This window comes from Pholcus phalangioides, unplaced genomic scaffold (genome assembly GCF_987345545.1).
Source record: "Pholcus phalangioides strain wild (caught in Gottingen) unplaced genomic scaffold, Ppha-v1.0 ptg000015l_1, whole genome shotgun sequence".
NCBI classification, from domain to species: domain Eukaryota; kingdom Metazoa; phylum Arthropoda; class Arachnida; order Araneae; family Pholcidae; genus Pholcus; species Pholcus phalangioides.
Window position 1 is genome coordinate 38,727,194 of NW_028301608.1, and position 24,513 is coordinate 38,751,706.

General features: G+C 33.7%; 1 protein-coding gene across 1 annotated transcript in view; it reads right to left on the reverse strand.

The window, feature by feature from the left end:
* Nucleotides 1-21,119, reverse strand: part of AstC (Allatostatin C) — a 56,311-nt gene extending 35,192 nt beyond the window's left edge. The window contains exon 1 of the mRNA XM_089245474.1: nt 20,677-21,119. Within this exon, the coding sequence (XP_089101600.1) occupies nt 20,677-20,811 (135 nt within the window). The 5' untranslated portion in view covers nt 20,812-21,119. The remainder of the gene's footprint in view (nt 1-20,676) is intronic.
* Between the last annotated feature and the right edge of the window lie 3,394 nt (nt 21,120-24,513).

The following is a 24,513-nucleotide window of genomic DNA, read 5'->3' on the forward strand; positions in this document are numbered from 1 at the left end:
CTGCGGTTTTCTATCTTCGAGGCATGAATGCGACCCGGTCTCCTATTTGAAAAAGTCTTTCCGCAGAGAACTGGGAAACCTTCAACATGGTACTCACACAACAGGAAAATTCAATCATTTACCACATTTATTTCAAAATATGGAAGCCGGATAGCAGAAGTAGTATAACAGGAAACAAACTCAACTCTGAAATATGTTAGGGGCCACACATGCAAAACCCAGAACACACATTCCGGCATGTACCGATCGGTTAGAAATTCCGCGGAGGAGTTGTAGGCGGTGAATATATGGTTAAGTAGAAGAGAAGTGGCCTCTATTTTCCACCACAGGCAATTTTTTTAAATTATTTGTAGTGATAATTGTTAACTTTAACAACACCAGCTTTGTTAAGGCCAAGTATAGCTGGTGTTGATATCCTTCACCTGTCACAATTGGCAACTTCACTTACCTATGCAAAAAACATTTATCGATAAATAGCGATGTCTCGTATAGATCCCAATTTCCCGATTGTTATGAATGAATTATGATCAACCATTTACTACTGAAAAAATTTTCACCGATACACCTTTTACGGGACAGATGAAAACCTTTGGCGGGATGGAGCTTGTGTATCCCAGAAAGAGGCATACACAGGGGGTGCTCGGGATCCCATGCCCCAAGCCTCCAAGCTGACCAAAAATTAGAGGAATAAAAACTGATATTTCGGTGTAAAAATATAAATATCAAAAAGAAAATACCCTTTATAGTATTCTAAATTAACCAATTTCTGTTCATTTAAATTCTTTTTTGAAGGGTGGTAACCAAATATTTTTCGGTAAGAAAATTTTTGTCCCCCCCCCCAAGCTTTTTGTGCCCCCCTTTTAATGGTCGATTCAGCGAACGCCCTTAATCCCCTGATCAATAAGAATCATTTATGAATAAAAACGGAACTGAAATAACTGAAGGCAAACCATCTTACTATTTTATATTTAATTAGTAAGTGGTAGAACATCTTGACTATTCTAATAATCTTCCAGCGTTAGCATTGTCTGTTAGCTAACCAAATTCCTGTTTAATTAAATATGATACAATCAACATCTTATCAAATGCAAATTCCGAAAACGTTAACCGGGTTGCAGAGAGAGAGAGAGAGAGAGAGGCGGGGGGTTAGTTCACATCTTAATTTACATAGAGAGTTTTGAAACACAATTATCCGAACGCTGTTACTAATCCACTGGATACGAGTTGCTGACACAAGTTCGGCATCTTATAACAGTTTTGTCCTTCGATAGTTGTATAATAGTTTATGAAGGCGGAACTCCGTTTTACTTGATGGCCATTTATGCATCAATGAAATTGGTGCAACTCCTCAAAAGGGAGAACATAATACGTAATTCCGGAAGGAAATGCCGAAGTGACAAGCTCATCAACTCGACGGATGTATGGACACCACAATTCAAGTATTCAGCCTCTTTCCCCATGTCCAGTATGAAACAGAAACCCGTCTTGTTAGATGCCTATATTTGATGATATTAAATCTACTAAAAGCGATCCTGTAAGACAATATCCCAGCTGAGCATCGGATAACACGTATCGGTCATGAATATGTCACTCACACTTGTTGTAGCAGAACATCCAATAAACATTGGAAAAAAAATTTGACATGCTTCTGCTCTTCGTGCTGAAACATGATAAAAAATGTGATATTTTTTTTCGCATATTGAAGGAAAATTTCAGAACCCACCAGAATATTCACGTGCATTGCAGAATCATGAATGCTAAATCGTTTGAGGTTTCACTGATTACATATTAATATTGCGGAAGAATGAATTGTTCATAAATGAAAACCTGAAAACCACAATTGGTGATGCCGGGGTTCCAGTGGGTAGTAATAACTCATAAAATCCCCCCCTTCCATTCATCGTTACTCTGGCGATTCAGTTGCAGTGGTGCGCTTTACCATGACAGTTTATAGAAATACAAATACAACGTCACAACAGGCAAAATGCCCAACGAGGTGGCTGATAAAAAGATGCCCATAAAAATATGGATGTCATATATTTCAAAAAAAAAAAAACAGCAACCCAATTAAAAATGAAATTAACACAAATTATAAACAATATATACACATGATAAAATATTATACAATGCCCATAAAGAATACCTATGGTTGTCTTATTCTAAGAATGGATGGCTTCTCGATTTACCCCAATCATTAAGTGTATTCATTAAGTGGGTAAATCCATATATTCACCTGAAACCAAAACGAGCTCTTTTTTTCTCAAGAAATACCTTCAATCACACACGTACCCGACTAGGACCAGTGGATGGGGATACTTCCCAAGGGAATATGAATAATACGATTAAATAATTTAAATTCGATTAAATATGATTATAGGTGCAATTAAATGTGTGTAGATGCGACTAAATGTGTGTGCAATATTCTGTTTACACTAACCAGCTCATCAAAGACAACAGCAGCATCAAAAACCAATAAGAAAGCCAAGGCAGGTTACTCACCATTCATTTTACGAAATCATATGGTGTTCAACCGACAATGAATCGCAATCAAGTGCAATTCAGTTTTTAGAGAATCATAAAGTATGAATTCAACTTCAAGAGCTCGCTCACTCTCTCTTTTTCTTTCTTTTTATTTCTTTTCTCTTCATATGGATCATTTACATACTCGGAACTGTACATATCCGTTCTGGACACGTGCAGATAATTCTTGCGAATCGGAGCCTCGTTCAGCTGTCGCCAGGAGCAATCTCTGCGAGACGCTTAAATTCCGACTGAGACATCCTATCGCAGGATTTTTAGCTAGCTTCTTGGTGTGAAAAACAGTGATGTTCAATACACCGGAATCTTTTTTTCGAATGTCCACATTCCTGACCACCAAGGAAGACCAATGTAGTGTTGTTCAGAAATTTTAACACTGGTTTACATGTTATACTAGCTATAATACCCGGCGCTGCCCGGCTTTTCTTCAATTACTGGGAGGATCGAAAAAGTGGCAAACTATTATAAAGGCATAAGCTATTATACATATATTAACAGGATTATTAGAGAAGTGACAAACCATTGTAAAGTCATATACACGTCTGAAACGCATTGCTAGGGAACCACGGTAACCAAAGTAAACATTCCGAAAGTGATTGCTGAGGCCCAAAAACCATTGTTGCCCGACCGCTTTTTGCCCATTTCGGGCATTTTCCCATCTAGGATAAACTTTTATAGTAGCCTGTCGTTCAAGTCGGGTCCCATTTAGTATGTATGCAAAATAAAATCTGGCGATGATAAGATCTAAAATTTTAAATTTGTATAAAGAACAAACACATAGACATACAGACAAACAGAAAGTCAAATTTATATATATAAATACATAAATTTACTTATGAAAACAATAACTGAATTGCAATTTACTGTAATTATACAGAGTATTCCAAAACTTTCTCATTTACATAAAACTAATAAACGGAAAGCTTTAGAAATGTACCGTTTGCTGCACTGCGCTGTGAAAAACTGTAAATTTTCATTCAGAGAAATTTCCAAAATTAATTATAAATTTTTGCAGCAAATGGTTCTACAAGTTTAAAAAACTAAAATACTATGAATTTTCAAAATATTTGATTCGAAGTAACAACATGCTATATGTATAGACAAAAGGATATATAAAGTCTTTAAGAAGTTACTTTTGCTGTTTGTCGCGCGTGCGCACTACATTAATTATTACGACGTAAATAAACTTATATCTCTCTAGTTCTTTCCTACGCCGCTGAAATCTATGACCCACCTCCAAAAATTCAGACAAACTCGAATCAATCCAAAATAAATCCACCCGATTTGCTCTCGATTGCTGGTCATCTTTCATTTCCGTGTCAGAACTTATCTATATATATATATATATATATATATATATATACAGGGAGCATAGGTAACAGAGCGTATGGTATTTTACTGAAGAACCGTTAATCCTAGAGGCATAGTACTTCCAATTACAAAAAGTATCTAAATAACGTGTAGAACTAGGGTTCACTTGCAGTACTCCGTAATAACAGGTTTTACAGTTATTGAAAGACAAAAGCTAACTTTTTATGAGTACACATGTGCTCAAGAACCCAAAAGAAGGTTGTTGCCCTGTCTCTCTTGATGCCAAGAAAAAAAAGTCGACGTTTCCGAGTGCAATATTTGCTGAGGTATTCGAATTCGAGAAACGGTGGAAAGTTGAGGAAAAATACAGCATTAAATGAGGGTAAAACGGTTTTACCGCATTTAATGCAATTTTTCCCAATTTTCCCCCGTTTATATATATATATATATATATATATGGTAATAAATACCGTATTTGTGGCACCCTGTAGAATCTCATATTTTCTATCACAGAATTATTTCCTCGCTATATCACAGATATTATAAAGGTTTAGTTTTTTTAAAAAAACCGAAATTGTTACTGCATATGCCAACAAGATAATTTGGATCCCACAATCTGTTTTCCTTAGTAATTATTAATTGTTTACATCGCCGAGAAAAAGTTCTCTTCAAATAAATAATCTAATACAAAAACTGATTGATATTCACCCAGCAAATTCAAATGTGAACTCTTTGAAATCTATATTATATTCTCATTGGCAAGCAGTGAGGCATTTTCCGTATTTCGATTTTCCCCTTGAAATTTCACTTTCAAATACTCTGGTCTCTTTCACTGAATCGACAACTTCAAAGACCACGCTTAATATTCTAGGTGCGTTTAGAATATCAAGCGAATTTTTTCGAGTTCGAGTTTTCGACGATGATCCAACTTCCAAAAATAGCGTTTTTTGGACTGAATATAACCATAAAAAAAGGAGATTTTCAGAAATTATTCTCTTGAATAAAAGCTTCTCCCTTCAACATGCGTGTGATTTACATTAAAAAAGGTAAAGTTGTTCTTTTTTTCCAAGAACTTTTATCATTACTTTCTTCCTGAAAAATGTTTACGAAAACTTGTTAAAAAATTACGTTTTGTGATATAAAATTGAACATTTTATTTATTACAAAACAATTTCGAATAATCAAGTGTTATAACCAATGTTACATATAGTATATATCAGTGTTTTACAATTTTTTCACACCTGCGGACTGGTGAAAATAGTCTAAAAACATTTCGCGGACTATCGGAAAAAACTAATAAATGGGGGAAATAATTTGCGGACCGGCGGAAATGAGAGAAATAGTTTGAGGACCGGCAAAAAATTAGGAAACGTAATTTGCGGACCGGAGTAAAACATAAATACATTGGAGGAATAATTGTGCGGACCGGCAGAAGATAAATAAATTGGAAAGATAATTTGCAGACCGAGAAAAATAATTACCTAAATAGGAGAAATATTTTGCTAACCGGTGTAATATGTATAAAGTCAATGAATAACTGTAGCGGACCGGCAGAAGATAAATAATTTGGATGGATATTTTGCGGACCGGTAAAAAATTAATTGATAGAAAAATTATTTGCAGACCGACTGACTGCAAAAACAAAGAAATAATTTCAGATTTAACAAAAATAATTTTTATGTAGTGGCTACATAGATTATGCGAAATTTTTTCATGAGCGGCTGAAAATAATTACCTAAATAAGAGAAATAATTTGTTTACCACAAAAAATAATTTGATGACCAGCGGAACATGTATAAGTTGGATGAAAAACTTGCGGACCGGCGAAAAAGTTAATAATATATGGTGAATAACTTACAGACCGGCGAAGATAAATAAATCGGATGGATATTTTGCGAACTTGCAGAAAAATATAAATAAATAGGACAATAATTTGCAGACCGGCTGACGGCAAAAACAAAAAAAAACCATTATTATTTCTTAATCCGAAATTATTTAGTGGCTATATAGATAATGCTAAAATTTTTTGCCGACCTAAGACCGGCACTGATCCGTGAACCACACTTTTGTATATTCTGCAAAAAAAAATTAATCTTCCCTTACGAATATCAGTCTTAAAATTATTCGAATGTCATGATTCTTCTATTTAAATCAATTCTGCAATTCGGAATCCCTCAGTGAATTAAATCACGGTTGGGAAGATTTTCCATCCATAATTTCTCCATTACTCATTAATTTTGCATTTTATCGTTTACGTGCTCAGTCAGCATAAATAAATCGCAGTAAATGATCCTTTTCCATCGATTCAGCGCCATTAAATATTTATATCACTTGCTCATTCTTTTCGCAACGTATGTTCCTACGCAAATCGTTTTCAGCAATAGAAAACAAAATGGCTCGAGTATGTCAACGGGGCAGCGATATATCCTATGTCGGAAAAAAATCTCAGAAAACTCGGGTGTTAGACAACATTTTCGCTTTTATTTAAAAATTAATACGGTGTAGGACTATCTTTTGCTGCAGTTGCGCACCCTCCCCTTTTTCTGGGCATACTTTCAATCAGTTTTTGATGTATTCCATCGGTATTTTCATCCGATACTCCCGAACATGTTGGCGAGGATCGCAACCGACACGTTCTATTTCGTCCTAAAGAACCTCTGTTGCAGTAATTCCCAAAAGTTTTACGTTTGTGACGCCCCTTAGATTTTGAAGTTTCTCGTGATCTTTCCCCATCTGATCTCGAGACACTCTGACTGCACTATGAAGTGCTGTAACACACTGTTCGAGAATCACAGCCCTATTACTCTAACAGCTTTATTCCTAAAATATCTTGCATCGCCCCCGCCAACACCTTCTATAGCACAAAGCCTCCGCGCGAAGCTTTGACGTCACTGAAGTCGCCCATTTCACCTGTAGCCATTGGATATAGCAGTCTGACGTAAGCGAAATCTTTACTTTTTTGCAGTATATTTAATGGCTATAGGTGAAATGGACGATTTGAGTGACGTCACGAGCTTCTCGCCAAAGCTTTCTGCTATAGAAGGTGTTGCCCCTGCCCGATCTCACCGAACATCATCTGGGAATAACTGATCTATCGGTCTTGAGTCAGATCTCTCAGCAGGAGAGAAAATTTCCTGAATTGTAACAGCACTTTGCAGTACAACATAGGTGCCACTGTGTGGTCGTGTGGGCATCGTGCTAGACCCTCATCGTGAAGATAAAGGTTCGAACCCTCCGTTAACGGCATAGTGGGGAAATTGGTTTTCAGCGGTTTTCCAACTTCGAGGCGCGATTGTGAGTCGCTATCCCCCTTTAAAAAAGTTGCTCCGTAGAGAGAAAGTAGAATTCCAACATGATAACTATATAAATTAAATATTCGGGCACTTGTCACTTCAAAATATGTAAGCCAGATGGCAGCACCAGTATAACACAAAACAAGCATAACTCTGACAGTATAAATACGTTAAGGCCACGCATATATACACACAATCAAATATGTTCTTTCATGTAACCAATTCGTTGGAAATTTTTAGAGGAATGAAAGATTTTTACGAATCTCATGTACAGTTAAGTCGCCTCTGGCCCCGCTATTATTTTCGCACCGGTGCGGCCCCCCCGCATATGGTAAGTGCGGCCCTGATCCAACGGGTTGGTTCAGCAAAAGAAACTATAGAAACATTTTTTTTTCCTCAAAAGAAGAGCGGTGACACAAATAAGTTTAGAATGTTCTGAGTTTCTGTGCTAGAGTATTTCTATAGTCTTACAGGTCCCAAAATAATCTCATTCTCAAAAGGGTTTCCAAATGTAACAAAAACATTTCAACTTGTTAGTCTTATTTTGACTCACAGAAATCTTTGCTTGCAACTCACAATAAATTTTAATAATTTGCCTTTCAAAATGAATCAATTTTTGCTTTTTTGTTATTTTTTCCGCTCATTAGTAATATATGATGAATAAATCAAACTAAATACAAATTCAAAGGCCACAACAGACAGATTGCTCAACGAGATGGCCTAAAAATATATGCCCATGAAAAATATGGATGTCAAATAACCAAAAAGCAGTAACCTAATAAGTAGCTTATATAGTCGCCAAAAAAAATTAATTAATAATATATAACTGCCCATAAAAAAAGATCATATGCTTGTCTTACCCAACTATAGATAGCTTCTCGATTTATCCCATTATGTCTATCGTACTTTTTTTTTAAACGTGTTAATTGTGTTAGAATTCACACACACACACACACACACACACACACAACCCCCGGAGGTAAACCATTCCATTTATTAACAACCATATTAGTGAAAAACTCCCTGCGATACCACAACCTAGAATTGTCTCTTACCAATCGATACTGGTGTTCCCTTGTCGAAGCAGTTGATTAACGATATATTAAAACTCATGGTCCATTCTATCCATTTTGTTGAAAATTTTAAACACTGATAAATCAAGCCTTCGTACCTGAAGCTTTGTGTGCCAACAAGAACACGGGTATTCAAAATAGTATCATCTTCATTTTAAGAATGCGTTGATAGTGTATATCATTCTATATTTCTATCAATGATTTTCAACGGCTTCTATCTATCAATGATTTAGAACGCAAGCAAAAACAAAAGAAATAGCGTCGCATAAAAATAAAAATATGCGTTTTCACTTCCAATAAACATTTACAAACATGGATTTTTCCTGTCAAAATCTTGGAAAATGCTTTCACTTGGAAGTTATCAGAGAGAGAAAAAAGTGCGTTTCTATTCAATACAAAATAAAGTATTTTCTTTTGAAATATTTTATTTTATGGTATTTTGATGGTATTTTTTCTTTATACATTTCGAAATTTTACTCAAACAGGTTCCAGAAACGTAAAAAGCATTTCCTATATTTCATAAATAAACCTTTCTTTTGTACGTGAAATATAATTTTTATACTAATGCTACGGTTTAATAATAGATTTAGAAAAGATTATTTGAACTATAAATTGAGAGTCACATGCTTAGTAATGGCATCGGATTGATTCTATGACTCAAAATTTAGTTTCCAAGTGTAAAATTCGCTATGTGTCTATCTTGATACGAAATTGAGATTTTAAGAAGTTGTCCTATTTTTAAAAATTCTATACGGAAAAGCTCATTCCGCAATGAATGATGTTGATTACAAGTGAAAGTATCAGATGCTTTCTATGAAATCCTCTACGTCATTCCCCAGACTTGCGAAATGCTTCTACCAAACTTATTATGATACGTTAATGGTATTCAATAACACGATAATGATACGTGATTTGCCTTTCGATGCATTTATGAAAATTATTTTGAACGGAAAGAGATGAGAGTAGTTTAATATTTTGTTCTTTCTCAACCATAAAAATATTTCGGACACTTTGATGTACCTTACACTGATTTACGATGTCACTGGTAGATAATCGTTGGAGTGACTAAATTATTTGGCAAGTACAAGATAAAGCAGCAGTCTCTGGTTCGACAGATAAATGTTTGAATTTTGATTTAGATATATGTATGCACAATAATGCTACTCAATCGTACATTTACCTCATAGAGGAATTCCTCTGAGGAATTTCTAATGAATCGGTACATGTCGGAAAGTGTGTTATGAGTGTATGCGCTAATGTATTCTAATGTATTTATGTTATCAATAGGGCTCGGATTTTTATGATGTCATATTTTTTTATGACAAGTTACATTTTGGGCATTTTCGAGCTATTGGTCACATAATTAAAGCATTTTTGAGTGATCGATCATATTTTAAGCATTTTAAAGCAATAGATCATTTTTTTAACATCGAAAAATACAATTTGTAGGCATTTTCTTCAGAAATGAAATATGCAATTGTCTTTTCTTTCTTTTTCTTATTAAAAAACTTTTGTATTTCCAGTAGCCACGTTTTTGTTTTCGGAGAAATCTTTTGCTATATTTCTGAATGGCACACCAAGCACTTGCGAGAGATGTTATTCATTCGGACACTGGAAATCTTTGTGCTCGATGCATTTTCATCAACCCTAAACACAGGAATTTTTGTCAGGAGGCGGCAGACTCAGTTTTGCCGACGCAGCACGTCACTAAAGCTCCGTACAATGATGTTTTTTGCATTACATTTTGAAGTCATTATATTTTTAACACTACACCGTTCGGGTGGTTATTCGTATTCTACTCGCACTGCCATCAATTTTACATACATTCTGAAATCCTTAATTTTACACATTTTCAAGTGAAAATTGCAAGAGAGAGAGAGTAGATCAAGCCAGGTCCTGAGAATTTTCTCATAGTTGTGCAGATTATTGCATGTAGTTTGAGAAAATATAGCATTTATAAAAATAAGCAAAAATCTCTTAGGCCGGGATTACACTATAAAAGTTTTAAACAAGTTCGTTTATAAAACTTGGAAAATTCAACCAGTAAGCACATCGGTTACTTTCACATCCAACGTGCTTATTGGTTGAATTTTTCAATTTTTGAAATGAAATTTTGTAAAACTTTTATTGTGTGATCCCGGCCTTAGATTCAAACTTTTGGTAAGAAATATATTTCTTATATATGATATTTATTTGTGATATTTCTTATTCTTTCGGGGCTAAGTCTTTTTCACAATTAAGATTGTATTTTTTTAGAAAATCAAAAAAAAAATATCTGTCTCAACGGGTCCTGGAAAATGTTGTCTTAAATCATGGTAAATAGGGCAAGAAAAATTAATGTCGGGAGGGGGGGGGAGCACGTCTCTAGCTCATTTTTATTGCATATAGTGCTAATATTATCAGGGTGAATTTAATGTTTTATTTTTTTCATTCAAAGAAATCTTATTACTTTAGAGACGAAGTTGAATTAGTAATCGTTCAACTGAGAGACACATTAAAATTGGGATAATCCTCTAGCCCAAAATTTTGCTTGACAAATTTGAAGGTTGGAAAACGTGAAAAATCGCTAATATGTACCAAGTCATCCTGCAGGCATAGAATTATCTATTAAAACGTTGACGTTTGCTGATTCAAAAAGTTTTTTGTAGCATTGTTTCTGAAGTCTATGATCCCCTAGACGTAGTAGGCGCAGCTAAAACTTTAGCATCCATTTTTTAGTTAAAATTGACAATCGGGGCTGGTTCAGCTCAGATCTCAGTATGAATCCTGAAAGATTTCTGGGCAGGCAAAAGAGTCTTCTTGCAAAAATGAAAAAAAAAACCTGCTCCATCTCAGGAATATACCTAGTAGCCCATACCTCGGATCTGTGTGAAACTGTCGATAAAACTATTGGATGAAGTAGCCCGAAAGGCGGGCGGAACACTATAGAATTTACAACCGGTCATAACAGGCCAAGCTGAGAATATTGCCATTTTGCGGTTTGCCAGAGACCTCATTTTTGTTTTGTTAAAAAGCCCACTGGATGATAATAACACTCTTAGGTAAGTGTAATCTAATGTGACTGAGATAGATCTACCATCAGAATACCATCTTTCGCCTTTTCCTAGCTTACCCTACCCCTTGCGTAATAACATGCACCTCGTACACATTTCACTGTGGAATTTGGAAGGAACCGGTATATGCCGAAATGTGTGTTCTGAGTATGTATGGCCCTTAACATATTCGTGTTTTCAGAGTTGTGCTTGTTTCGTGTTCTTGCTGGTGCTACCATCTTTCTTAGCTATTTTGAAATAAAGATGGAAAATGCATGAATTGCTCATATCATTGAAGTATCAAGCTGAAGGTCTGCATAGTATAAATTTTTAGCACTGTCATCTGTATTTCAAATTGTGAGTGAAGTGTAATGATTGAATATTCTTACCCTTGTACAACTGTTAATCTCTGTAGCAAGACTTTTAACGGAGAGATCGGCTCACATTCCTGCTTCAGAGTTGGGAACCGCAGAAAACCCAAGACAAAACTACTTGACAGAGTTATGTGAATAATTTACACATTTCTGGTTCAATAAATATATGTTTGAATTTCGATTTGGGTATCCATATACATTGCCAGCCAAAAAAAAAGTAGCAACGTATTTTACTGCACCATCTGCTCAAGCCTCAGTAGGAGATGTGAGGACTCTGCCTCAAAGCTAGGCTGGAAGAGATCTCGGCAATGGGATAAGTCCGGAAGCACCGTTCTGACGTTTCAGTAGGAAATGTGATCCGATGAAGTTTAGGCGAATAGGACTAGAACCAGAAGAAAGTCTGCTAGGAATATCATCATTCTTAATGATCATGTTCAACTGTCAATAAACTCCTCTGAAGACGATAGTATGTTTCGTAATGACGATACGAAAATAGATTTGTCATTAACTGTGGAAAATTTGTTAAAAAGAACACGAGTCATCATTAAGACTTTTGGATTGACATCCACCCATTATGCCCAGTGAAATCAAAACGATAGCGCATATATTTTATCCAGAATAGTCAATCGACCCTGGATCCACCAAGGATCTTAGTGAAAGATAGATGCAAATACGGGAAGTTAAATAAGTATCGAGATATTACATGTCCTCATAAAATTAATGCCATGACGAATGCATGTTCAGTTTTGTTTTCCCGTTTTGTTAAGCCAGTGGGAATTATACATCCCACGTACTTCCCAATAAATACAAATACAACGCCAAAACAGGCAAAATACCCAACGAGGTGGCTGATAAAAAGATGCCCATAAAAATATGGATGTCATATATTTCAAAAATACAGCAACCCCATTAAAAATGCAATTAACACAAATTATAAACAATATATACACATGATAAAATATTATACAATGCCCATAAAGAATACTTATGGTTGTCTTATTCTAAGAATGGATAGCTTCTCGATTTACCCCAACATGTTTATCGTATGTCGTAAATACAGTCGAACCTCGTTAATGAGTCACTCTTGGGAGAGCAAAAATATGACTTAGTAAGCGGAGTGACTCGTTAAACGCAGTAAGCCATAGCTGTGTCAGTTCCTGCCTGAGGACAATTGGGACTTCAAAAAAGTGACCCGGTAAGCGGAGTGACGTGTTAACCGGGTGACGCACTAACGAGGTTTGACTGTACTCCTTTAGGATGTGATTTTCCCACTAAAACAATTTTTCCATTCCGTTACATGACCCCCCTCCTCCAAACCAGACCTTGTACCGCCGCTGTGTCTCAATGAATAGATAAATATAAGCTGGTGGTAGAAGAAGACCTGGGCCATACTGAAAAATGTGCAGTATGTGTTGTGAACCTAGCGTGAAGTTTGTTTCTGTGTAATGCTTGTTTAATCCTGCCATCTATCATCAGTTTGTCAAACTATGAGTTTAGTGTATTGATTGAATAGTTGTAGCGTTATTTGGCATGTTGCTCTCTGTGACGAGACTTTTTAATGGGGATATTGGCTCGCATTCGCACCTCGAAGATGGGAACCACAGAAAAACAACTTCAGCCGCCCACTGCTGTGGCGCCGTTGGGATTTGTTATGCGAGCCCGTCACTATGACCACTCGACCACCACAGTGGCCCGTTATATCATTAGGGGAGGGATCATTGATTGCCGCATCAAGATTGTGAATTTTTAGGAAGAGGAGAGCACGTCCCCCCCCCCCTCCAAGAATTCATTGAAAACCAATGTAATAAAAAATTTTATTCCCTTCAATTGTAATTCTCAAACTATACAAGATATAACTCAAAACATATTTTCATATTTATCAAATTCACCAATTACATTAGGGTGTCATGCCTAATCACAGATAAAGGCGATAAATTTCAGGTATTTATCAAATTTACCAACGAAGCGTGGGTATTATATAAATTCGCTGGTAAAAGTGGTACATTTATCGATCTTACCAACACGATTGGTGAGCATTCATAAGAATCGATTTATCACATTTATCGTAACGAGCATTTTTTTTTCCTTTTGCCAGGCAGTTAGTGCATTTGCATCTCTTTACATAAAAACAAATTAGTTATAACAAACTCTTCGCTGTGCTTAAAATGACAGTGGCGTAACTGAAGAAACTAGTATAAAAGAAAGCTGAATAGAGGGAATATTACTAAATCAAAAAGTTCTTCCAGATCTTGCACTCTTCCATTCATAAAATCGCTTCCGTTCTAATCTTTGACATATCAAACATCCTCAATGTTTTTAAGCGAGCTAGAGTTTTCATTTCGGAGTATTCGAGTGTAATCACATGAACGAAACCATTCGAGTTTTCATTTGCAAAGCACCAGTTCGAAGAACTCAAACAGACATCCAATCAACATAATGTCAAACCATAGGGCCGTTATTTACAGTTCCTCGTTTTGTCAACAAGCGGATGTTTTAATTCATCTCGTAAGCCTTGTTTGCCTCTTTCGTTATTAAGACAGACACGTGCACGGTATAACGAAATCGCTCTCGAGCTGACATCAAATAAAGTATGCGGTAAAACAAAAATTTCCGATTCAATCTATTTCCGTTTCTTCGCATTCATTAATGAAATTATTATTTCTATTTTTTTTTTTCTTCGAAATTGTAGATTGTATTATTTGTGAATTCAAATACAAAAAAGCCAAAACAGGCAAATCGTCCAATGAGGTAGCTGAGAAAAAGATGCCCATAAAAAATGTGGATGTCAAATATAACAAGAATACAGCAACCCAAAATCAGAGAAATCATCACGAAGAAACAAATACACGCTAAAATAAAGCTAATAAATACTAATGTTTATGATAAAACAAAATACACTGCCCATAAAAAATTATGGTTGAAAACCTATAATTTCATTTTTTCGGAATTTACAGAAAAAGTGTTTTCTTTAAGGTGGAATTATATTGTTTTAAATCTTCAAGACATGATTTTCTAATACAAAAATATTTTCTCTATATACAGGGTGTCCCGTAAGTCCTTATTCGGCCTTTATCTCATAAACCGTTCGTCGTAAACGTATGGTTCCGATTTTTAAAATGCTCGAAATGTGCTTAGAAATTACCCTTCATCAGTTTTGAGAGTGAAAATACACTGCGTCACAAAATAGAAAATTTAAATTTCCGTACGGTCAACCTGTGTACCGACTTTCAATGAGAGAGTTGTTCCCCTTTTACTTTTGATCGTATAAAAAAAAATCCACGTAAGTGCAATATTCACAGAGATATTTAAATTCAAAATCTGGAGAAAACTCGGAAAAGAGCATCATGGACTGAAGGACAACGCTTCTTTTCTTCTTCATTTTTGTGCTGTTCTTTCCCAACTTTTCTTCTATTTGAATGCAAATACAAGGCCACAACCGGCAAAATACCCAACGAGATGGCTAAGTCAAATACGGTTTATGAGATAACGGCCAAATTCGGACTTACAAGACAGTGGTATATATTATAGAACGATTATAGTTGCTAATCTTCAATGGAAATAATTAATATATTAACATTATTCCGTCACCGCTTGTTATACCGATCGGTGCAATAGGTCCAAAATATTTTCCTATTTCCATCATGTAATTTTTAATCCAATATAGTGATCGGTAAATATCATTAAATCCGTTTCAACGTTATAAAGATCAAACACGGCTTCCCCCACCCCATTTTTCCTCCAACGAAATAGGAACATTCCTCGTTGAATGGGTCTGACTTCAGATTTGATGCTTGAAGAAGAAAGATTATGAACACAAGTGGTTTAAAGATGAAGGAAACCCGATGATTAACTAGCGCAATCATTGGAAACTAATTTTGCTTATCATTCTATTTTATCTTCTTGTGTGGTGGTTCACGCCCACTTCTTACGTTACTAATTTTTTAAAAATTTATACTAAATTTGATTACACGATTTTACTTGATGTCTCAATGGGACAATATAGAGGCAAATGAGCTTTTATTTTGCTGCATGTAGCAAAATGTATAAATGCGTGATTTGCATAGTGTTTTCATAAGTGAAATGTATATACTGTATTATACGTATCTAAATTGTGTTGTAGTTTTTTACACATTTATATTGCAATGTTTTAACAAAACAAGAGAATTTTTTTAATTACGCCAGTGCAATACACAATTTTCCGGATAAGCTAAACTTTATGACTTTTTTAAAACATTCGATACAACAACCTCTTCATATAACGTCCGTTTTCGCTGGAACGAAGGGGATCGTTATAACGGGTGTCGACTGTATTATAATATAATAATTTTTTGGATTAAAATTAAAACCAACGTTGTACGTGCAACTTTTCGTATAAGAATTCATTTAAGTAATTGAATAATTTGATGTTTAAATTAAAATTATGAAGAACTCCCCGGTTCAAATATTTCTGCTGGGAATAATATACTCAGAGCTACCCCACCCCCCCCCCCCGCTAAATTAGAAAAAAAACATGGAAAATAATATTACATGCGTCAAAACACAATGAATAATTCATGCAATGTATACGTAAATCTACTTTACTCATAAATATTTTATGTTACGACGAATATCTCACGAAATAATAATATTCGAAGGCACTTTCTACAAAGTTTTCAACCATATAAGACACGTGTATGTATATTTGCATGAAGAAAATTCCGAAGGAAAATATATTGTCAATGAATATATTTTCAGGTTGAATTATATAAAACTTGTTCCACAAATATTTTTTATGAATTTTTGATTTATATATTAGCCTATATATAGCCCAGTGAAATATTACATGGTGTTTCAGAAAGGACATCCCCAAAATTTGATATAACATAACCTTAAAACACTGCAGAAAGAAAGATGAAACAAAAAGTTTATTCAATGAAAACGCCTGGAATTCAAAATACACCGGTTTGCGAAATAAGTTACAGCTTTGGCTAATATATGGCACAGTCCTTCAAACAGTTCATGATATTGTTCTTCACATACGTAGGTGAAATCATACTGCAGTGGATTCAAGCTAAAACAAAACGTATAAACAGGAAGTGTGGGTTTTGAAACCAATCTCCCGCAATGGATGCGTATGTCTCACACGTGCACTGGTCAAGCTGATACAGCCTTGGAAAACACTTGCTGCAAACAATGACCTTCGACTGTCCCCCACGGAAAGAAGTCATGAAACAAAACTCCTGTGGTGCCATCTGTTATTTAAAGTTGTAATTAATTTTGCAAATCCGTGTATTTAAAATTCCTGGCCTGCTTATGAAACATACCACTCAATCTATGTTTCTACGTATCGCTGTTTCCGAGTTATTTCATTTCAAAGTTGTGGAATAATTTTTTGAAACACCCTTGTAACGTACCATTGAAGGGGAAAAAAATCTAAAGTTTATTTTTGTTAGAATTTGTTTAAAAAAATCATAATAATCTTTATAGCTCATTTGAAGAGAATGCCTATCGATAACATTTAATCCTTTGTACTACAGAAATTCTTTTCCGTAGATGAAAATTCTGGCCAAACTTTCTAGTTATGAGAAAAAATGGAAAGAAATACAATGGAGATACGTGACTGTATATCCAAAAAAATATTTTTTTTCTGTTTTTTTCTCCTAGTGTTTATGAAGGAAAAAAAGATCTTGTTGAAGCAAAAAAACTGAAAGAAGAAGCGAAAAACTCCAAATCTCTTAAGAAAACAAGAATGGAAAAAAAAAAGATAAAGAAGTCTTTATATGAATGCGTGACTCAGCGAGTTTTCTTTCTTTATGTTCTCCACGGAATGAGTATATAATGGAAAACAAACAAAACAACCTCAAAAAATATAATAATTCTTATAAAAAAAATTCCCACATACATGTTTCTCTCATATAAATATCAGTGAAACATTTTTCCAAAAAAAACTTAAAAATTCATTTTTCTATAATGGCTTAAATATTTTATTTCGAAACTGAAAATGAGTATTATGTACCACATTTCCGAATTAATTCAACAACACCTCAAAATCTTTTCACACCGAGAAGATTCTTTTCCCAAAATTTGTAGTCAAGCGTTCCCATCTTAGCGTGAATATTAACAGCTTGAAAAAAAACTAAGAATGTTAATCACTCTAATGGAAACACGTCTGGTCGGTTCAAAAAGAGATTTTTTTTTTTTGTTATATCAAAAAAAGTTTTAAATATTTTTGAATTCATATTTATATATTCATATTTGTTGCAAAAATCATGTTTCCATGTAATTATAAAAAATTATTCATTCCAAAATGATATTTCAGCATCGAACTCCTAAGAAATATTGTATCCTGAATACATTAAATGTTTAAGGTATTCGACTACGTTCAAAATGTCATTTTTTAAGAAAGAAAATATCGATTTTTAATTTTTATGAAAGCACAATTTTTTGTAATTCCAAAACAGCCATTGTTTGCATAACGCTCAGAACCGAAGTTGCGTCCACTTCAGTGTTGCGTTTTTACATCAAGTGGCCTGTGAATAAAAACTTTAAACGCGTTTTATACGAATAATGCTATTTTTGACATTTTATTTCAGCTTGAAACAAGATTTCTAAAAATCTATTGACTACTACTACTTAACCGTACATGCACCTCGTACACATTCCTCTACGGAATTTCTGTATATGTGTTGCCCTAACGTATTTTATGTTGTAGAGTTGCGCTTGTTTCGTGTTCATCCTGCCATCTGTCTTCCATTTTCTGAAGTAAAGATGGAAATGCTTGTATATTCATGTTGTAGGAAATATATTGACTGTATCATTATAAAATTTAGATATGACAGTTTGTCACTTATTTTTAAGATTTTTCATCAAAATCTAAGGTCTATCGCATATATTCGTCTAATTACAATGTTTTATACGCGATATGTAAAAAGAAATTTCGAAAAATTCACCTGTACATTAACATATTTGGGTGTAACTTATGAGCACACCATACGATTCTTTAAATTTTGGTATTAAACCTGTACCATTTTTAGCTAAACGCACTTATTTAATTTTAGCTAAATATACTGTGAAAATAGCAAAACATTTGATTCATAAAATATTTTGATTCATACATATTTTGCAATCGTGTTTTGAACATTACATGAATTTTGCTTAAAATTTGACATAAAAATGACTTTTCATAGAGAATACACTGGTAGACCAAAATTTATTATTGTTTTCACGATTTTGGCACATTTTCTGTCAAAAAATGTTATTTAAGTTCATTTCAATGTCATTTTATAAAAAAGTGGCAAGAAAGTTATTCGAATAGCTTAAGGAAATTAATACGAAAAATAATATTAAAAACAAGTGCGTTCGAAAAAACCCGCTGAGATTTCATTTGTTCTGTACTTCCGTACAGAAAAAATTAAACTGTAATACAAATTATACAAAATATATAATAATTTCTTTTTAATTTAATCAAATAAATTTGCAGATGTGTTCCGTTTTACTGAAGCCGTTGGGAAAATTCTTAAGAATAATTCCTATGTAAACCAAAAATCTATATCGTTATAGAAATTTTATGTTTAAGTTTATTATTTGACGTAAAGTATACTTAATATTCCATAAAATACTTCACGAACATCTATACTCCTAATGACTTGAAGTTATAGTAAAATGCTTGAAATATTAAACATATATCGATAAGTAGTTTTCAAACTCGGAAGAAGGAAGAAAAACAGTAAAAATAGGAAAGGAATTCAGTTTAAATTAACAAGAATCAAAATATTTCAATATAAATGTTGGAGCTATTTCATAACGTAAAAAAAACAGTATAATAAATCAATAATATAATAAAAATACTTATAATAGTAAATGATAGTACTTCTTATTTTAGTTTAAGAAATTACATTAAAGTATTCTTTTAACTGTTACTAATCATTTTTATTCTTAAAACAATTCAATTTAAAAATTTTCGAACATTGAAAAACTAGAGTTTCAGCAAACAAAAAAAACCGATTTTATAACGTTAAGAATCTTTTTCATAGAATTGAAATGATAAAAATTTCGAAAAATAAGTTACAAAATTACTTTAATCATAAAATTGTTGAATAAATTCGAAATTTGTATCGCTAAGATAAGTTGATTTGTGATAAAGTTTACAGAATAAAAAATGTATAATCATAAGTAAAAAAATTTTAAAACTCAAATAAATAAAATTATGTATTTAAAAAAACTACATATATTATTTGATCATAAGAAAAATATATCTTTAATTCATCAAACGTTTGAAACATTCTATTCTTTTCTACAACAAAAAGTATTATGAAATATGGTTGTAAAGTATGAGTGATCGATATTTCATTCTTAATGTGATCGTTTACTTAGGAAATATTTCCCATATGTTCAAGATGACAATATCTCTTTCTGAATAATAATATAAAATATAACAACAATAAAAATATTCAACGTGTTTAACCCTTTATATACCAATGACAAGTAGAAAAAGAAGAAAATGGTAAAAAAAATATAAATATGATGATTATTATAAATAATTATCATGGTCAAAATTATTAGGTAAGTCATTCTGGTTCTAATTGAAGCCAAAAAAAATGAGAGAAATACTGGTTTTTCAAACCACTAATACATGACAAATAATTTAATGTGCTACTCGGTACAATTTTTGTGATTGAGTACAACTTTTTTTTACTTTCTTCAACAATATCAACCTTTTCAACACATGAAAAAATACTCATTCTTTTTTTATATACGTGAATGAGCTTTTTTATCCATAGAAAGAAATCTTTTACCTATTAAATTTCACTTTAAAAAGATCTATTTTTTTCTTGTGCCTATAACATTTTATATTGGACGAATATTAACGCCATACGTTTCATATTAAGTATGTCTTAATGATAAATATTGCAATTATAAAATATAACGGTATATACAGCCATTTTTTCCCCAAAAATTTTTAAAAATTCATTCTTTTAATTTTTTATTTTTAAAACTAAAATTTATATTAAAAACAGCCAAAGAAACCGATTAATTTAAAAACGTATGAAAGAAATTTACAAAAATGAAGACTTACCTCGGCATCCCATCTTCCTGGTTCACCCCTTTCAGCGGGTCCCCACATCTTCAAGTAGTTGGCCCCAACGTAGTCTCGGCCAAGCAGAGTTACGAAAAAGAATATATAAACGCAGAAGCTGAAAGTGACTTTCATCTTAAATAATGTAACTTTTTATTCTTAATTTTATACGAAATTTCAAGAAAGAGAGATAGAGGTACAATATGGAGTTAATTTATATGAGAAAAATTTATATCTTTAATGAATACTCGGATGGGGGTTAAGAGAAGAGACAAGTTATATCTGATGGTTTCTAGAGAAGTGGACTGGGCAGTTGAGACCGGAGAGATTTTATATGAGTTTTTGTTTTCTTTTCTTCAAAAAAAAAAGTGGAAAGAGATCCTCCCCCGAAAACGCGTCGGTGTTAAGAGGGTTGGACGATGGCAATTTCATGTCAGCATTCCTTACACGGCGGTAGTCGAGTCGCGCATCACGAGGGAGGTAAGGAGAGAAAGGGTTACTGCTAAAGTGCCAGTTACATCCACTAGTTGCGTCATTCCTTCAAAGTTTCCCCTCCTTTTGCTGCAACCAATGCTCGTTTAGACAAGAAACACTTTTCTCTTTTCTCCTCGAAATTTTGTGACGTGAACGAAATTGCCTTCGAAGTTAAATCTTCAAGGGGGAAAAATTCAACTTTTTCTAAATTTCCAAAAAAATAAGTTTTTGAAGAGATAAACGCATATGAAGAAAATAAACCTTTCTTTGAGAAAAAGGAAGTTCTTGTTTCTATTCCCCCTCACTATTTGTGATGTTTGCTTCACTGCTTATAAACTCTTAGTGTAAGGTAACAAAACTCACGATTTATTTTTGATACATGCAGTATATAACATTTATTTCATTTTATTTATTTATTTTTACGTTGTTTACGACAAGAAAACATATAGGAATATTCTATTTCAAATTTTATGTTAGAATAACACTATGTAATAAAGAAAGAAATTTTTTGTGATATAGGGTAAGAAGTTATTTCGTCTTGGACTGGAGTAAGCCGTACAATTTTGCTGACCCATACCAACAAAGGGACGTAGACTTGGTTGAGGGGTGTAGAAACGAGCTACAGTGCTCTTTCTGGTACGGTACACAAGGCATAAGCAATGAAGAGTGACTCGATTTCTTGAATATGTTTACGTTGGAGGAACGCGGTGTAGGGGAAATATAATTAAAGCGTTTGAAATTTTCAACGGGAAGGGTAGGATGGACCATTAGTTATTAATATACCGTCAAACAACTGCTTCGGCAAGGAAACGCCAGCATCGTTTAGTAAGGGACAATTCCAAGTTGTGTCACGGAGAAGTTTTCCTCTAATAGGGTTGTCAATAAATGAAGTAGCTTAACTCCGGGGGACTTGAATTTTATTAGAAATGACACGTTTAAAACAAATACGATAAACATGTTGGGATAAATTGAGAGGCCATCCTACTTAGATACGACAACCATAATCTTTTCTTATCGGCAGTGTATTATACAGGGTGTCCCGTAAATGCTAATGCAGCCGTTACCTCATCAACCGTCCGTCGTAGAGGTATGATTCTAATTTAGAAAATGCTCAAAAGGCGTCAAAAATTACTCTGTACCAGGTTTTGAGAGTGAAAACACAGTGTGCCACAAAATAAAAAATCTGAATTTTCATACGGTCCCTCCATCGAGAGTAAATCCATCTAACAGTAAAACTTGTTGTCCCGTCTCTCCTGAAACCAACAACAACAACAAAATTCCAAGTTTCTAAGTGCAACTTTCGCTGAGATAATCGAATTCAAAATCAGAGAAAAGTTGGGGAATGACAGTACAACTGTGGGAAAAGAACGCTGTGTGTTCGTTAGTTTTTGCCGTTCTTTCATAACTTTACTCCGGTTGTTGAATTCAAAAATATCTTAGTGAATATTGTACTTAGAAATATGGAATATTTTTCTGTTGTCCTCAGAGGAAATACAGGCCAAGACAGGGGGACCGTATAAAAATTCGGATTTTTTATTTTGTGACCAACTGTATTTTCACTCCCAAAACTGGGGCAGAGTAATTTTTTAACGATTTTTAAATTTTTTTAAAATTTAAATTACATCTCTACGACTGATGGTTGGTGAGATAAAGGCCGCATTAGCACTTACAGGACACAGCATATATTATTAATTATCAGTACATCTTTATAACCTAAAGATCAAACGTTGTTGCTGATATGTTTCAAAAAACCTAAACCTCAGGTATTTTTAACCGATCAGCAACACAACGTTTCATCTAAAGGTCATAAAAATTCGGGCCCTAATTATTAGTTTTTGTTACTGTTTTTTTTTTGTGATATATGCTCTTATTTTGGGTTGCTGTAGTTTAGTTATATTTGACATTCATATTTTTTTATGGGCATCTTTTTTCAGTCACCTCATTGAGCAATTCGCTGTTCAGCTTTGTATTGTATTTGTATTTCTGTGTGTTTGCTTATCCAAGATAAGCAATGAAAATGATTATGAAAATGGTGATTATTGCCTCAAACTTTGCTTTTGTGTTATAAGGTGATCGATTATTGTGAATTGGTCTTTTACCATTGGCCCACTGGGTAACTGGAATAGTGTACGATTGAATAAAAAAGAACTTTTCGCACTAATAATAATTTCAAAAACTACGAATAATTTTCAGAATATGTCACGCACGCAGACGTTTCGCAGAAAACAAAATTAGAGTTAAAATAAAAGTTTAAATTCAAAAAAAAATTTGGACTTCCAGTGTATGTTTATTCTTGTATACACTTAATTGTAACGTTCTATCTCCCAAAAGTGATCTCGGTTATATTTTCGATAAGTTCTTACTTGATATAGATGATTCAAGTCGAGTTTTTGCCTTCGTGAAAGTGATCTTTTCACTAAGCACACATGCTCTCTATGAATTTGTCGAGATGCGTATGGAGGATGTGATGCACCACTTCGAGAGGCTTTGAACATTCATTTTTGCATAGAATTTTATGTTTTCCAAGCTCAAGATGGTTTTTATTCCTATGGTTATCTTTAAAGATGCCATTAAGCATGCAAACAAAGATATCCCTAGCTGCTACTTAATCTATGCCAGAGAAAACGAAGGAAACGTTGTAGGGACTTTAATGCAGTTGATTTCTCATCTAGGTTTGAGACAAACTATTTAATGTGATCAATATATTTTTGTATAATGTGGCATTAGTATTTTTTGGTGATCAGTCATGGGAGATGACAAAACTTCAGAATTTTTTAAAAGTTTTAACATTGCATGACGAATGAAAAGTAGCTAGAGACTGACTGCGATTATAGCATTAGATATACAGGGTATCCGGTCTTTATCTCATCAAACCATCGAGCTTATATTACTGGAGAGAGTATGACGTCAGCGGTCTCCACCTTGGCAGCGATGAGAACGATGTCCCCCAACATCATTAGTCGGAAGATCATGTGACTCGGTGAAAACACACACAATCCCTAGTTATTTTCTTATGGCATCCACAGGAATGTAAAACAATAAATGAAAGAAATGATTTCAGCATCGCTGAGATAATTCTAAAATTAATGAAAGCGATAATTCCAGCATTAATGAAAGATAGTTTCAGATTGAAGGAAAAAAGTGATAATTCCAAAATTAATGAAAGAGATACTTCCAGAATTAGTGTGAGATATAATTCCAGAATCAATGAAAGAAATAATTTCAGCATTAATGAAAGAAATTATTCCAGTATTTTAATGAAATAAATAATTTAATCTTTTGTCATCTTTAGATGACTTCTCTATCCTTTTTTTTAATTATTAAGACCCAATGTTTAGAGACCGAACTTTACATTTCTATGAC